General features: G+C 32.0%; 1 protein-coding gene and 2 non-coding genes across 8 annotated transcripts in view; 1 reads left to right on the forward strand and 2 right to left on the reverse strand.

The window, feature by feature from the left end:
* TAF2 (TATA-box binding protein associated factor 2) overlaps positions 1-17747 on the forward strand; it is a 77005-nt gene that overhangs the window by 36750 nt on the left and 22508 nt on the right. For 5 of the 6 annotated variants that reach the window (XM_014560706.2, XM_014560709.2, XM_032468111.1 and 2 more), the window contains 5 exons: positions 1313-1423; positions 2923-3116; positions 3947-4086; positions 5558-5627; positions 12252-12361. In XM_014560706.2, coding sequence (XP_014416192.1) covers positions 1313-1423; positions 2923-3116; positions 3947-4086; positions 5558-5627; positions 12252-12361 — 625 coding nt within the window. Of the gene's footprint in view, positions 1-1312; positions 1424-2922; positions 3117-3946; positions 4087-5557; positions 5628-12251; positions 12362-14537; positions 15634-17747 lie in introns of those variants that run through there. The other variant, XM_032468113.1, reaches the window with a different exon arrangement.
* On the reverse strand, positions 9957-10063 carry LOC116659920. Its single transcript, XR_004315293.1, has one exon. It is a non-coding gene; the product is annotated as a U6 spliceosomal RNA (small nuclear RNA).
* On the reverse strand, positions 12519-12590 carry TRNAA-GGC. Its single transcript has one exon. It is a non-coding gene; the product is annotated as a tRNA-Ala (tRNA).

Raw genomic sequence — 17747 nt, forward strand, 5'->3', positions numbered from 1 at the left:
GCTCTCTGTAGCCATTTCACTACTTTATGGTCTGGAAGCAAGTTGATTTCGGTGTCTGTTGAATCTGTCCCCTTCATCGTGCCATTGTTCCAGATACCTTAGGTCAATTTGCTGGTTGGGAGTTGTGACCCATCAGTGAGGGGATCATGAAACCAATTTGGAAGCTTTTGTTGTTTTTTTAAATGAAAGAAAATAGCAACACATGTAAACACATGTAAAAAATGCAACACATGTAAAAAAGTTAGGGTAGATACAAGGTTTTTTTGTTGTAGTTTTTAGTTTATATACATAATATTTAAATGTGTTTGTGTGTGTTAGGTTGGCGTAGAAGTATATTTCTTACTGTGGGCTGCACTTCAAAAAATTGGAAAAGCAGTACTTTTAGACAAGTTCACCTTTCACATAACACCTCTAACAGCAGAAAAGAGGGAGATTAGTGCTTAAATCAAACTTGAGTCCTATTTCTATGGAAAAGAGCCTTTCTCTCAGTGCTTACAGCATTAATACTGACTACTGTAACACTGACCATCCCATTGCTTCTGGTCGTTAAAGGAAAGAAAGGAGCCATGCTACTTTTTGTCCCTCATTTTAGAGGGCGTAGTGATTTTGAATCAGAAGAGGGGATAGTCCAAACCTCTCTGTATACTGGAGACTGTGATGTCTCTTCATTTGTAGTTCTGTCTTGAATTTGAATAGCTTTGTTTTATTTGTAGAGGTTACCACTGTATGAGTGAGGCTTCCACCTCCTTAGAAAAGTTGCCTGTGAAAATCTGAGAAAGGCTGGATTTTAGATAATTTACCATTTTCTCTTAGGCTGAGAATGGGGTGGTACTGGAGTATCAGTGTTTTCTTAGACTGATGATTGAACTCTACTGCCTGCCATGTGCCTCCAGCCACTACTGTATCTTTTAATCCTGAAAACAGATATGAGGAAACTAGGCTCCTGCGCACTTGGCAATTAGCTAAAATAATCCATCTTAGTAGATAGTGGAGTAGAAGTTGAATAATGGTCTATCTAGTATTAAAGCCCACACCTTTTCCTCTGTAAAACACAGAACTAAATTTATATTACATATACTTTCTCTGACAAATGGGCTACAGAGTGTATCCAGTTATGCAGCTGTCTCTTGGTTTCCTACCCGGCTCTTCTCTTTTGTTAGAATGTTTAGACATGTTTCCAGTGGGAGGGGGTAGGAGTCAGGGGAATATGGCTCCATTCAAATACTTATGTCAGCCCCAGAATAACCCTTTTTCAACATATGCTTCATTGAATTGTAGTAAGGAAAATTAAAAAAAAAATTTTTTTTTGTAGACTATGCCAGTTGCAATGGCTTTATTGAGAGATGTTCATAACCTTTGTCCCAAAGAAGTCTTAACGTTTATTTTAGATTTAATCAAGTACAATGACAACAGGAAAAATAAGGTAAGATACCTTAATGTTATAAAACTAACCAATGATATTTTGCTTTTCAAAGAAATATTTAGACTGTAAAATTACTGTTGAGTCCATGGTACTTGAGTTCTTCCTGCGCTCTGAATACTTAGATCAGAACCAACAGCTAAGTAAATGGGCTCTTGCTTTGTTAGCAAAGTAGTTATCAGAGGTAACAATGAAACTATAAAAATATTTGGAATAAAACTGTACACTTAATTTAAATAATCTCTAAATACAAATGGCCTTTCTAAGAGGTGAAACAAACTTCAGAAACCATAGAGAAAAGATTGAAGTTACAGAGGTAAATTTTTTAGTCATTAGGACAATTTGAAAACAGAACTTCATCCATAGTGAATACTTCTGCAGTATTTGGTACTTGTGGAGTACTTTGGTTTTGTTTGTTTTTATGTGCCTTACTTTTTTCTCCTACCCAGTATTTGAACATGGGGATGTTTAGGGACTCTGACAGTATTTGTGTCAATATGAAATCTGGCTCCACGATGAAAGTTAAAAGGGGGCAGGAATTCTTCCTCTGTCCCCTGGCAGTTTGTGTGGCCACAACATACTTCCTACACTGCTGATAGAATTAATTAATGTGTTTGCTCCATGTTCAAATTTCTAGGCTAGAGCATCTGATTTTGCTGAGTTTTAAATCAAGCCACACCCAGATTGCTTTCAGTAAATCGCTTCTCTGGGAATTGACTAGGGTATGGATTTAGGAATTTTTCTGGTTTTTGGTTTTTGGTTTTTTTGGTATGGTTTTCTCCATTTTCTCTGCTTCTTTTACTAGAACTGCTGTTATTTGTATGTTATGTCTTCTACACGAGCCCTCCAATTTCCTTGTGCTTTACTTCCTGTTTTTTATCTTTTTTTTTCCTCAAAATTTCAGATTTTTTTTCAATTTCATATTCCAACTTAATTTTGATTCTTATTCTCTGCCTATTTCTCTCTTTGAAAAATATGTTATATTGTTGAAAGTCATATTGGTTATTTCTCAGACAATATTTATGATAATTTTTTCCTCTACTGGTTTTCTTTTCCTTGCATACTCTTATTTCCTCCAAGTTACTTTTTCCCCTTTGTTCTGGTCTCTGTTTATGTCGATACTTTCTTCAAATATCTGGTGACCCTTGGTTGTGTTTTAGATGAGAGGAGAGCACTAGAATTGCTGATTAGAAGCTCTGTATTACCGGTAGGATTTGTGGACTGTGGTTTTCCTTTTAGAGGAATCTGGCTATATTACTGTAAGAATGCCTTACATACAGTAAACATTTATTAAGTAAACTAATGTATTACTAATTAATAATTAGTAAATCTCTTTCACTTCTTTCTCTGACGTGTGACTCTCTGCAGGGACAGAATTGAATATTTACCTGTGAACTTGCTTATATTTTCAGATAAATTATATTTTAAAGTTACATATTTTTTTTATTAATTTTTGAATAGAAGTATGAATTTTGTTGTTTTGTAATTATTTTTTGGCTTAGTTTTCAGATAACTATTATCGTGCAGAAATGATTGATGCCCTTGCCAACTCTGTTACGCCTGCAGTCAGTGTGAATAATGAAGTTCGAACTTTGGATAACTTAAATCCAGATGTGCGACTCATTCTTGAAGAAATCACTAGGTTTTTGAATATGGAAAAACTTCTTCCAAGTTATAGACATACCATCACTGTCAGGTATGATGATTCTTTACATTTTTTTAAGTTATTTGTTTTAATAATTAAGAATAAATTTATTTTCACAGAAAATTGGGAAATATAATAAAGTAAAACGAGAAAATTAAATCCTATGTGATTCTATAATCTGTGGGTAAATTATTGGTATTTTGGGGAATGACGTTCTAAGTTTTTTTTTTGCTCTGGTAACTATATAACTTTTAAAATTATTTGAAATATATTCTATTTATAGTCTTTGTATTCTGCTTAAATCATAAAGACTTCCTCATATCATCAGAAATTTTTCATAAGCAGTATATTTGATGCCTGCATAATCTTTTATCCCATTGGATATAGTTTAAACATCCCTCTATAGTGAGGCTTCTTTTAAGATTTTTTGCTTCTCTCAACTTCTTTGTTTATGGCTATCAACAAGTTCTATTTTTTTAGGAAATTTTTGTTTCTGCTGAAAAAAAGTTTATTTACTGATTCAAACATTATGAACACTTTTAACTTTCTATATATATTAGTAAGTAAATATTACTAAAACTCTTAGAGAAAATACTTTAAATTATGTTTTATACTGAATATATTTTTCTGAAGTATATTTCTTTAGTAAATGTAATGATACTTTAAATTGGATTTCCAAACAAGTTTTGAAACTTGTTTCCTTTTAATAGGGTTTCTTATGGCCATTACAAAAATTGAATGTTAAAAAATTAAAAAGTGGATTCAAATAATACCAGTTTTTCAATTTACTGTTACAGGTTAATTTCTAATGCCTAGGAAGCCAGTGTAATTGAAGATGCTTTAACAAAAAAAGTGTTTAACTGTAAATACTATTTTCCTAGTTGTTTGAGAGCTATACGAGTGCTTCAGAAGAATGGACATGTGCCAAGTGATCCAGCTCTTTTTAAATCTTACGCAGAATATGGCCACTTTGTGGACATTAGGATAGCAGCTTTGGAAGCAGTGGTTGATTATACTAAAGGTAATGCTTTAGAAATATATGCTCATTATTTTAGAAAATGTTTATCATTTACTGTTTAATTAAAGTTTTCATATGTGCAATACAGATTTTTAATTTTAAATTCTTGACACTGATTTAGAATTTTTGATAAATGTAGAATTCATATAAGAATTAGTAAACGAGGGAAAACAATAAAATTATAGATGTTTTGGGCCTTTCCGAAAAGTCAGTGTATCATTCTGTAGCTTTAATTACGTGTTATCTTAAAAAATAGAGGATTTGGAGGTGATTTCTAATGATGCAAGGATTCAAGAAACATTTTGCACCTGTCAAAAATTTTACCTGTGAAAGTAGAGCAAGAGACGTAAGTAAGAGCTTCAGGAAGGGATTAGGCAAGGCTTCGTGAAGTTGATAAAAACATAAAGCCAAAAAATGTTTTATTTTATTGTTTTATTTCAATAAAAATATTGCTACTAGTAAGATATTATAAAATGGCAAGAATGATACAGTGTATATATTATATATGTTGGCCCAAGTTCAAAAAGGACTGTCATTTGTTCTTTTTTGTTGACGGTTAAAATATTCTTTCTTTTAAAAAGTGCTGGTGAAAAAAGTGATATTTTTTCATGTGTTTTAGCAAGAAAAAAATGTAATCTAATTTATGAAATCTAGAAATCTTGAGATCCACCAAATATGCCATTATTTCCAGCCACGGTATATGAATGGTGTTCACTGTCACAGAAATATAAAGATTTCATAAATAAGTACTTCCTGAAATCAAATAGAATGCTAATATTGTGATTTCCAAAAGAATGCTAAATTAATAAGTATAATTTATTTGAGACATGTTTAAATGTGAACCATGAATCCAGTTCATTAGAAAATGAAAAAATGGAAAATACTAGAAATAAAATTCTGAAAATAAAGCTTTTCAAATCAGAAAAGCAATACTTGTTTGAAAAGGTAAGCGGAAATAGCTAATGAGTCATTTTGTTAAAGTCAATTATATTTTTAACACTAATTTTGCAATTGTTTTTTATGTTATGTGGAAAAGTTAAAGCTGCTCTTTAGTCTTAAATGAAAGAAACCACTTGGGCAAAAACAGTTTACCATCCTGTGTGATATAATTGAGATACCTTTAGGTATCAAACCTCTCTATAATTTGATTTAAACATCTAGAAGAACAATTTATTTAAACACATTTTGTCCATTTAGAGTTAATCATCTCTAATTTAGGGCTCTTAATAAATTACAATTTGTTTTATGTTGTATATGCTGTTGATTTGAGCCTTAGAAGAACATATGCTCTTGGTCCTGTTTGCACAATACTTGCAAAATTTGCAAAGTGGCCTATTACATTAAAAAATGTACAGCCTTTGACTCTGATTGGAAATCTGGCTAAGGCAGAGCCTAGATATTAAATGTAAACTCCGTTTGTCACTTGTTGTTTAATTTGTTATAAGTAATAACAAATATATTTCCTGATTTTCAGTGGACAGGAGTTATGAAGAACTGCAATGGCTACTTAATATGATTCAGAATGACCCTGTACCCTATGTAAGGTTAGTTTTTTTATGCTGTAGTATTTTGTTTTTATAAATCCTAAAGTAAATAATTTCAGATTATACATGGAAGAAGTCCTAATTTTTGAAAATATAGGATTACATTATCCATTCATTCACATCCTTTTTTCTTTGATTTACCTTTGGAAAGACATTTTAAGTAATATATTGTTACTAAAGGTTATTCCTTTAATTTTACATATGATTTCTATTGTAACTTAAAGAAAAGCTTATGTAACAGTTTTTAGTGCACATGGAGGAGTCCATTTTTTATCAAAAATCATAAAACCTTCATTTCAATTGATTTAATCTATTTTAAAAGAAAATAAGAGCGATGTTTTGGTGTATCCCATTTGTTACCTTCAATCTCATAAAATTTTAATTTTTAATAAATGGATTTGGGATTAAAGTGTAATATAACATTATTAAAAATTTAGAAAATAAGAGAAAATAAAAGAAATCTCAGTCCTAACATGGTAACTATCTTCATTTTTATATCCTCTTCTTCATTTCCTTTATTTCTACTGCTTTCTTTTATAAAATAGGATATTTATAGTTTTTCGAATAGGATTAAAATTTTTATCATTTTTGTCTTCCTTACATATAGTAGACTCAGATTTGTTTTCATTTGTTGTAGTAATTTGTTTTCATGAAATGAAATTTGAAAGCTGGAAAGTAACAGATTTTAGGCATTCCAACTAGAAATAAGAACATAGACCTAGAGACATTGTCTTGCTCAGCTTTATACATCAGTTGGCAGATGTTTTCTTCTAAAAAGGCATACAAATAAACTCTGCCTTCTAATCTCACTGAAATGCATCTGGGTGGAAGGAATCCACATAAGAAGATTTCGGCTCCCTAACGGAGAAACATCTTTGAACAACAATAGTTTTCAGGTTAGTTGTAGTAGTGAGGTCCTGATTAAGTCACTTTATATTTCATTGTTTCAAGTGATGCTTATTAAATAAATAGTCTTTGTACAAAGTTTGGCTGTTTATATTTCATAGCTCTTGATTCGTATGATCTGAATTGTATTTTAAATAATTTGTCCTTGTGATTGATGTATACTAAGGGTAGGATTGACATGGACAAAAATCTTAGAATCAGCCACTCAGAAGTATATATTTATATAAAAGAAGATAGCAGAAATCCAGCATCATCTCTTATCTGATGGAGCTTATGCATTTGAAAGTTTATAATAAGATGCTACTGGTAGCAAGTAGGAACAGAAAGAATAAATGCAGTATAAATAAAGCTTATCATATATTCATTTATGTTTTCAATTCACAACAATAATTAACATTAAGGCACACATTTCTGAGATCTTGAAATTGTGTTTTGAAGATAATTTTTAGCAGATTATAATACATAATATTTGAAGTTATATTTCTAAATTATATACTGTATAATCTAAATGCTGCTTTTGAAATGTGAAGCTGTTAGTATTTATATTTTAAGAGCACTGTTATTTACATTCTGAACTGAAAATCTATTTAAAGATGTATTTCATGATTATATTTGGCATATTTATTTCATAATTAATGTGATTCATTTATATCACCAATAAGGAGCCTCTTAGAGTTTACTTGAATCCTCTAGCCCATAATTACACTCATAGTTAAAAAAAATTCAACATGTCTTAAAAAAATCTTTAATGGCAGTGAATGGTCACAGGGTAGAAGTGTTACCACATTAGCAGTCATTGTGTATGTGTAATACTTGATATCTTGGGACATCCATCTCCATTTTTGTGGTTTTCTTCTGCTGTTTTTTTATACTTTGAATAGGAACTCTTTCCTTTTGTCTTTGTCCCCATGATTACCTTTTCCCTTCCTCCCTTCCTCCTTCCCTTCCTTCCTTCCATATTGAGGTATAATTGACATACTAGTTTCAGATGTACAGCATGACTCCATATTGGTATATATTGGAAAATGATCATTACCGTAAGTCTGACTAACATCTGTCATTATACATAGTTAACAAATTTTTTTTTTTCTTGCGATGAGAACTTTTAAGATCTGCTCTCTTGGCAACTTGCAAATATGCAACACAGTATTACTATCTGTAGTCACCATTGCTATAAATTACCTCCCCATGACTTATTATTTTATAACCCACCTTACCCATTTTGCCACCATCTAGCTCCTGGCAACCACCAGTCTGTTCTGTTACTTTTTCTGAACTCATCAAGTAGCTATGTTCTGCTGTGTTAATTGGATAGAATTCTTAATCTTAGGTAAATGTTTCTGTTTCTGTCTCTCTTAAAAATCAGTGACATTCCTTTTCCTGCCCCAAACACAGCATTTTATTTTTATGGCTTTTGGTTGATTTCTAAACTTCTGATAGTAAAATGAGGGGAGGTGATAGCTCAAGTGGTAGAGCGTGTGCTTAGCAGGCATGAGGTTCTGAGTTCAATCCCCAGTACCTCCTCCAAGAATAACCTAATTACCACCCTCTTCACAAAAAAAACAACACAAATAAAATAAACATAAAATAAAATAAAGCCCATTAAAAGAGGTAAATTGGCCTTTAATAAGAATTCATTTTTTTAATATTTTAAAAAATTTCTGTCTTTAATATTATGTATAATCAGGGTTACTAATTATTTTAGATTTAGATAAAGCTCTAAAAAACTCGAGGGATGAAACCTTAAAATTTGGAGGAAAAAAACCTAATTACTTGTAATTACTCCTTTATACTTTAGAGCTAAACTTGAACATCATTTCTATGAGGATGCTTTCTTGACTCCCTGCACTAGGTCAGGTCCCTCAGGTCGTAATGGCCCATGAAATCCTAGGGTTGTTCCTTTACTCAAGTATGCAAATACTTCCCATGTATAAGTATTAATTTTATAGTTTGACTTTTTAATTATTGCTGTCTCCCTCACGGTAATAAAAGTTTTAAAAAGACAGGGACTGTGTCTTCTTTTGCCACTGTGTGTCTAGCACATAGCATGACACTTTGCACGTGATTTGTTAAATACATGTTAAAGTGGTTGGATATAATTTCTTTCCCCTCCCCTCCTACACTGCTGGTGGGAATGCAGTTTGGTGCAGCCACTGTGGAAAACAGTATGGAGATTCCTCAAAAGACTAGGAATAGACTTACCGTATGACCCAGGAATCCCACTCCTGGGCATATATCCAGAAGGAACCCTACTTCAGAAAGACACCTGCACCCCAATGTTCATAGCAGCACTATTTACAATAGCCAAGACATGGAAACAGCCTAAATGTCCATGAACAGATGACTGGATAAAGAAGAGTGGTATATTTATACAGTGAAATACTACTCAGCCATAAAAACCAACAACATAACGCCATTTGCAGCAACATGGATGCTCCTGGAGAATGTCATTCTAAGTGAAGTAAAACAGAAAGAAAGAAAAATACCATATGAGACCGCTCATATGTGGAATCTAAAAAAAACAAAAACAAAAAAACAAAGCATAAATACAAAACAGAAATAGACTCATAAACATAGGATACAAACTTGTGGTTGCCAAGGGGGCAGAGGGTGGGAAGGGATAGACTGGATTTCAAAATTGTAGAATAGATAAACAAGATTATACTGTATAGCACAGAGAAATATACACAAGATCTTATGGTAGCTCACAGAGAAAAAAATGTGACAATGAATATATGTATGTTCATGTATAACTGAAAAATTGTGCTCTAGACTGGAATTTGACACAACATTGTAAAATGATTATAAATCAATAAAAAATGTTAAAAAAGTAATGATAATAAAACTTCTAAAAAAATGAAGAAAAAAATTTCTTTCCCCTCTAATCATACGTATGTTTAACTTAATTCATATGTTAAAGAGAAGTGATTTATATCTCTATAATAACTGTATATAGAAAAAACCTTTAAGTTGTTTATTTATACATGTTTGGGAAAATTCTTAGTTTTTTATTTGAGTTTGACGTTTTAAATGTAATAATAGGATTGTCGGCTTTCCTTGTATAGTCTTCTCTCAATGGAAGATTTTCAGAGTGTTAGATATCTTAAGAATTTAAGTAAGTGTACTTTGGTTGGTGCGCTGTTGTTAAAACAAATGAAATTTACATTTTTGAAGATTAGTGTCCTTTCAATGAGAATAACTTTATTTATTTATTTTTAAATTTTATCTTATTGAGTTATAGTCAGTTTACAATGTTGTGTCAATTTCCAGCATAGAGCACAATTTTTCAGTCATACATGACCATACATATGTTCATTGTCATGTTCTTTTTCACCATGAGCTACCACAGGATCTTCTATATATTTCCCTGTGCTATACAGTATAAATTTATTTGTCTATTCTATATATACCTGTCAGTATCTACAAAAATATTAACGCTTCACGAATTTGCATGTCATCCTTGCTCAGGGGCCACGCTAATCTTTTCTGTATCATTCCAATTTTAGTATATGTGCTGCCGAAGCAAGCACGAGAATAACTTTAAAATGCTCATTCAGATTTGGAAAAATACAAACTCACATTAAGAAGAAAACTTAAAAATAGCATATAATTATTTCAACCAGAAGCAATAATTTTTAACATTTTGGATTATTTTTTTCCAGTCATTTCTGGAAAATACAAGCATGAGTATACTTTTTACATTAATAGGAAGAACTTATTAGTTATATTTACTTTAAATTGGGTAGGATTATTTTAAAGATGACATAGAAGTATCTTCTCATGTTGTAATCAAACATTCATAGGATCACAATGTATGAGTTCCTCAAGGGACACACTTACATCCAGTGCTTTTTCTCCAGAGAGATTTTAAATGTTTTTTTTTGGTTTTGATTTGACTGACTGCATTTCTAACAGATAATGACTGGCGATGGGGTTGGATTAGTCCACCAAGAAAACTGTCAGTTGTTTAGGGAATTAATATGATGTTTTAATTTTAATGTAAATCTTTAAAAATTAAGTGTAAGATTCTCATTTTGTTCCCTTAAACTTAATCTCTTCTGAGTATTGCTTTGAGTGTTTAGTCAATTATAAATACTTCCTTGTAAAAAGCCTTTCTTCTATCATCTAAACCTTAAAGAAAAACAAAACTTTCGAAAAAATGCTTAATTTGCTAAAAGTAATACACGTAATAATCATTATTGCTCTTTTAGTTATAATTTCAGAGATATCCCCAGAGCATCCTTTACAATTCATTGGCATAACTGTAAAGAGTTTGTAACAATCTGAGTAAATACCATTAAGTTTTATTAGTTGGGCCCTGCCACTTCGGTATTTGGGGTATTTGGGAAAGCAGTCAGATAGAAACAACTTTTCTTCTTTATGCGAATTAAAAATTTAACAACATTAACATCTTGTAAAGAAAAACTCATCCACATTTTAAAAGATTATTTACCCGTAATACTGATTCTTACAAATAGATTTTGAGGTCCTTAAGGACAGGAATTGTGTTTACTCATAAAGATACAAAAATATGGGTATGAAATATCCATACAGTATGTATCCCCTTTCATGTTATTATCTATAAACTGCACTTATAATCACATTTCATGTTTCGTTCTCATAGCCTTTCAGTAGTCTTTCAGACAGTCTAAATATTTCAAACCACAAAAGGTGTTAACAATGAGAGTCCACATCTTTCAGTTTTACAGACATGAAATTAAAGCCCAAAGGGTTAAGTGACTTAAACTACACCTTGCGGTTCTACTTTCCTCCCATTTTTTCTCAAGTATAAATCCAGTTTGCTGTCTTACCACTGACAACTAAATGTAAAACTTTCCCAGTTTCATCTTCTCTAAGGTCTTGCTAATAACTTCAACAAATACTACAACCTACACTTCTTGTTATGGCCAAGCCTTCCATTACCCTGAGGTCAGACCTAGCCCTAGGCCTGGCTTGTACCCTTCACTGAATGCTAGACTACTGCCATGGCTCCCTTGCCTCTCCTTTTCCTTCTCTTTTCTCTTTTTATGATGTCTCCTACTCATAGCATTGGGCATTTTCTTTTTCAGATTTTGTTTTGGTCACATTGTCCTATTTTTCAGAAGACTCCGTAATGTGTTCGGTAGCCTCTCACATAAGATAAAAACTTCTAGTAGTGGAGTTTAACTGTTACCCTCTGTGAGGATACTTTTATTAACTGATTCTTCTAAACTTCAGCTTATTTTGAGGAAACCTTTTTGCAATCTCCATATTTAAAATTTTCTGCACATTTTCAGGCATTACAAAGATACTATAATTATGAAGTTTATATTCATTTTATTATCTCAAATGTAAATTCTTGGCGTATGTATGATTTTTGGGGCTCATTTTAAGATTTGTATATTTAATGACCAGTCTTTTTGTAAACTTTTCTAAGAAGAGTAAAGTATTCATTTTAGAAGTGGGATAGGAAAGGTTGGTTAGGAAACAGAGTCAGGTTTTGGAAGACCTCATTGTATACTAAAGTGCTTTTAGAGAGAACAGACCCACCAGAATTTTTTAGTGAAAAAGCAGTAGTAAATATTTAGGATGCAACATAATGTCTTTTGAAATGAAACTAAACTTAAATACAAAGCTAGATCTAAGAGAGATGATAAAATAGGAAGGAGAAACTGCAGATAATTTTCAAATGTTTTTACTTAATGGTTAGCAAAAATTTAATTTTTTTCTGTTTTTCAGACATAAGATTCTAAACATGTTGACCAAAAACCCACCATTTACTAAGAACATGGAATCTCCCTTATGCAATGAAGCTTTGGTAGATCAACTTTGGAAACTTATGAATTCTGGTAAGACAGCAATGGCTTAAAAAAATTTTTTTTTATTATTGTATTTTTGTTTTATAACAGGTTTTTTAAGAAAATAATTTTTTATTTTTTTAAAGTGGCAGTTTCTTTTTATTTATTTATTTTGTGTGGTGGAGCGATAATTAGGTTTTTTTTTTAATGGGGGTACTGGGGATTGAACCCAGGACCTTATGCATGCCAAGCATACCCTCTACCACTGAGCCATACCCTCTTCCCATAACAGGTTTTTAATACTTAAAGCACTGTGGTTAATTTTTCTGTTGTTTTCTGGGTTTTGTCTGTTTGTTTGTTTTTTTAAGGAGAATACTTAACCACACCTGCCTTCACAGTGGTCTGTGTGATAACATTTGCTGAGAACATAACCAGTCACTTTGCCCCACAGGGTGGTTGAGGAAACAAAAATATCACACAAATATTTCACACAAATATGAATTTGTGTGAAAGTGTCTCAAATGTTTAAAGAGCTTAAACATGTACTTGCAAACTATTATTGTTATTTTTATTTTGGAAGCTTACAGAGGGTTGAAAAAGTAAGTCTCCTCACTTCTTTTCCCTAGCCTCCTCGAGGCCTTTCCCAGAGGTAACCAATTTCTTCTGTATCCTTTTAAGAGCAATACATATTTGTTACTGTTCTCCACCTTGGAGATCATGGTATCTCATCACAGTTTTAATTTACATTATTATTTCACATTATTTGAGTGAAGTCTGGAGTTGACTGGTGCTCTCGAACATGAGATCTGGAACCAGTTTGCTGAGAGTTAAGTCTCAACTGAGTGACTTATTCTCAGTGTGGCTTGTCTAAGCCTATAAGTTTTCATTTTTAAAACGGAAGTGATGATACCTACTTCTGCAAACTGAAAATTAAATGAATTAATAGTTGTAAAGCGCAATATCTAGTTCACATTCAGTGCTCAGAAATGTTGTTATACTAACATAGTAATGATATTATACTTCTCATATTGTGGGCTATTTATATTTACTTTTTAAAGTCATTCATATTCTTTGTCATTTTTATTTAAATGAATTATTGGTCTTTCCCGTTTGACTTGTAAGTGTTGTATATATTTAAAGAAAATTTGCCTTATGTCTATGTTGAAATTGTAATACTGGTTTTAGTTTAAAATTCAAGCAAAAGCTAAGCTGAAAGGTATTTTGCTTAAAGATAAATTATTACAGATAGACAGTGAGGGAGCAGTGGGTATTCGTTCTAATAGGTATGTCACATTACCTTCTCTCTAGAATGCTGGAAAGTAACTTGCCCTGCCAATGTCATTAGTGACTGTTTCACTGAATCACAACTAAATATCAAATTCTGATTCTTTTTCAAAAAATATTTAATTTACTAACAGTGAGATGTAAAGTAGTTGTATAACTTCTGTCCCTCAGTTTCATAATATAGTACAGTACCAAGTAAAGACACCATAGTAGATATTTCACTGAAATTTAATAAAATTGAAAATAGAATGGCCCTTGTCCCCAGAATATTCAGAAAACAACACATAATTCATCGATGCTGCCAAATTATTTTTCTCATGTTTTCCCTAATCCCTAGAAGAATGATTGCTGCTATTTACACAGTGTTTGATCTTTTGCTACTTGTGGTTACCTTAAAGGGTGTTATGATTACTGTCATTTAGATCTAGGGGATGATCACACAAGTTCACAAACTTGTAAAGGATCATTTAGCAGTTAATACGTGGCACGAACTGTACTGTGTTGAATATATTCTTAACCAAAGTGCATGATTCCATGATTATGATGGATTACAGTTTTGAGGAAAGCATAATGAAGTACAAAGAATTCTCTTAACACCTTCTAGGGAAGATTTCATGGACAAAATAAATAAATGTGTGTTTAAAACTAATGGGACAATCTCTATAAAACATTTGAAGCCCATTGGGAGATTGTGGTTATACAAATTCAAGCTCTGATTGATGTTTTAGTATTTAATTTTGATAGTGTTCAGTATAAAGTACAATTACTGCTTTGGTTTGGAATTCCCTGTGCCAATAATGTAAACGAAACAGATCAGTTGAGGCCATAGTCATAAACAATTTATTGCTCAGTTCTTCAGATTTATAAATAAATGGGGACAATATGAACAGTAGGAGTGGCACAGATAATTAGGAGGGTTTTTTGGTTTTGTTTTTCTTTTTAGTGTTTTTGGAGAACATTGGATATTAGACAGGGAAGACTGGTTAGAGGACTGCTCGTTTCCCTTCCAAGCCTGAGCCTCTGGGATACATGAGTGAATCTGATCTAAGAAATTCCTTTTTAGTTTTTTTTTTTTTTTAATTTAAATGATAAGTAATATGTTGCAGAGCTTATCTGAACAAAGTAACAAAAACCCCAAATGTTACATAATTCCATTATATCCCCACTATGAGGATTTGAGTATATTTGACCTTTAGAGAAAATAAAAATTGTGGGTGTATATACATAATTGTAGTTGGAATAAAGTTTTAAAATTGCATTTTATCATGAGAATTTTTCACATTGCTATATTATCTTCTCAATAGTTACTATTTTAAGAAATGGTAATGAAAACTCACTTGTAACAAAAGGAGCTAAAACATCATCTAAATCTCTAAATCCTGCTGAAATCTGTCTGCCCGTTACTCCTTATTGGGGTTCTTGGGTTATCACGTCACTTGAGCTGAGCATTATCTTGATTTATATATGGAGAACAAATAAATTGTGGACAATGAGGATTTATTTATATTTATTCATTTATTTCCATCTTATTCCAGAGTGGGTTTGAGAAGTGTTGACTTTGCACTGAAGTTATAAAATGTTTTAGTTCATTTAAAATATATGGGAGAGAGTAACATGGCAGTTAAGAAAGGATCATCTTATGACATGGTCATCAGGCTTTTGAGGAATCAAAGTTTGCTTAGCTGGTTTCAGAAACTTTGATAAGAGATTAATTGTTGTAGAATATATAGAAATAGGATTTAGAAAATTGAAATTACTTTGAGAATAAAACAGATGAATTAAATCGTATTTGTCCTTTTAAAAACTGGTATATTATTCAATAAATATTAATAACACTCTTTTTAGAAGTGTATTTGGTTGGGGGGGTTAATAGCTTTATGCCAGAAAGGAGGTTCCGAGACTTCTACTTTTGAGATTCCAGGACTGCCTGGTCTTTGCACTCTCTTAATGTGTGGTAGCTCTACCTAACCTTGAGTTCTGGGCACTAGTTGGATATTTTTCTAACAGTTTTTGCTTTGAAAGTACACACACACACACACAGGACTGTATATACATACATACTCATATCAGATATCTTAATTCATTCATTGGTTTAATTTTCCCATATTAACTCTTTCTCTCCATGCTTTTGTTTTTAAAATTTTTGAAGCTTAGAAAAATTTAAAAAACAGTACAACAAATAACCATATACTTTCAGCTCTGTTCACTAGTTGTTAACATTTTACCGTATTTACTTCTTCCCTTTTCACTCTCTTTGTATGTATGTACAAACTGTGTTTCTGAATCATTTGAAAATAAGTTACATCATGCTACTCTTCCTAAGATACTCAGTTTATATTCCTAAGAATATGGACATTCTCCTATACATACACAGTACCATTATCACACTCCACCCCAAAATACATCCCATATTCAGATTTCCTCAGTTGCCCCCCAAAGTGTTCTTACAGTTCACATATACCTTTTAAATAGTAATCCTCCACAGAAAGTTAAACATTTTTTATTTTATGTTTTTGCTTGGGGGAGGTAATTAGGTTAATTTATTTGTTTATATTGGGTACTGAGGATTGAACCCAGGACCTCTTGCATGCTAAACACCCACTCTACCATAAGCTATACCCTCCCCCTAGTAAAACATTTTTAAAGAGAAACATCTTTTCACATTATATAGCCTTCATCTCTAGCTGCTTAAGAATCTTAGTTTTATTTTTAATTAAAAACTTACATTGTCCAGGGGTAATTCTTTTTAGAGATTCTGAACATTAATTTATTCACCAGTTGTTTCTTGAACACTTCTCGTTTACCACTGTGCTGTTTTGTGTGTAGAAAGATACCTTTGTAGTAACTTAGTATAATGGAAAGAGAGACATAGGAAATGATAAATTATAATACAACTAGGTAGTTGCTAAAATAAAAAGAACAAAGTACTCTGGGAACTTGAAGAACAGAACCATGAACCCTGCCGGAAATGCCAGAATGTTTATGGAGTGGTGATATTTGGGTTAGCTCTTGAGGAATGGAAAAGAGTTTGCCACAGGAGAAAGACATTTTAGGTAAGAGAATTGTATGTAAAAGCTTTGAGTTCTGAAAGGATATTTGGAAAATAGTATTATCTGGAAAGATAGATTAGGATCCAAAAGTGAAAGGCCTCAGAAATTTGTGTTGTATCCTGTAGATAATGAGGAGCAGGTAGAGTTATGACTGGTCTGACTTGTATTAGCTGTATGTATTCTTTTCCACACTGAAAGAAATGATTTACCTTTCCCAAAGAAAAATGTTTCAAAATTTAGAATATATGAGATCTTACCTTTTAATAGCTTTAAGTAAAATACTGGATTATAGACCAGCATGACAGTACTTCAGAAAGTACATTGAAAAAATAAAAATCTAAGAATTAAAGATTTTTATTGGTGCTTTGTATTTTATTTAAAAGTAAGTAATTTCTCTGGTCTTGCCTGCTTAATATGCTTTTTAATTTGTTAAGATAATAGGCTTTCATTGACAAGCTACTGTATTATTATGAAGGAAATTTTATCCGTTACTCCCAAGCTACTCTTCATTGTTTGGTACTTTATTACAAGAATGACAAAAACATTTATGCAGTTGTTCAGTACATTGTTCAGGCTGTGTATTTGCATCGTGCATCATTGTCAATGTTTGAAAGTTTATAGCTACACTCTAGGGGTTAGAATGGAGGGATTACTTAAAATTCACAAAATTTGGTAGAATTTGCCAGGTTTCAGAATAAGAAAATAAAACAGTTTTGATATTAACATCAGAAGATTTCAAAATTCCACGCCTCTGTTACTCTCTCCCCGAAACTCTCCTTCTTAGAAATAGAAATGGTGGAAGAAAATGAAAACATTTTCATTGAACATTATTCATTTTTGTAGGAAATTACGCATGTGAATTATATATGTGAATACATACGAAATTTGCTGTGTTTTTGCTTTAGTGTAAGATGGACAGAAAGAGCAGGACAGAACTACCATATGGCAGTCGTATTTGTCTGGACTAACTGTGCAGATTTGAAAGCTTCTGTCATCAAGGGGTGCTGGGTTCATTGAAAAATAAAATGGTGAAAATGGTGTCTTTTAAAGTGAGCTTTCTTAGCAGATTTTTGGCTTGATCAGCTTTAATATCAATTACTTCA

This window comes from Camelus ferus, chromosome 25 (genome assembly GCF_009834535.1).
Source record: "Camelus ferus isolate YT-003-E chromosome 25, BCGSAC_Cfer_1.0, whole genome shotgun sequence".
Lineage (NCBI taxonomy): Eukaryota > Metazoa > Chordata > Mammalia > Artiodactyla > Camelidae > Camelus > Camelus ferus.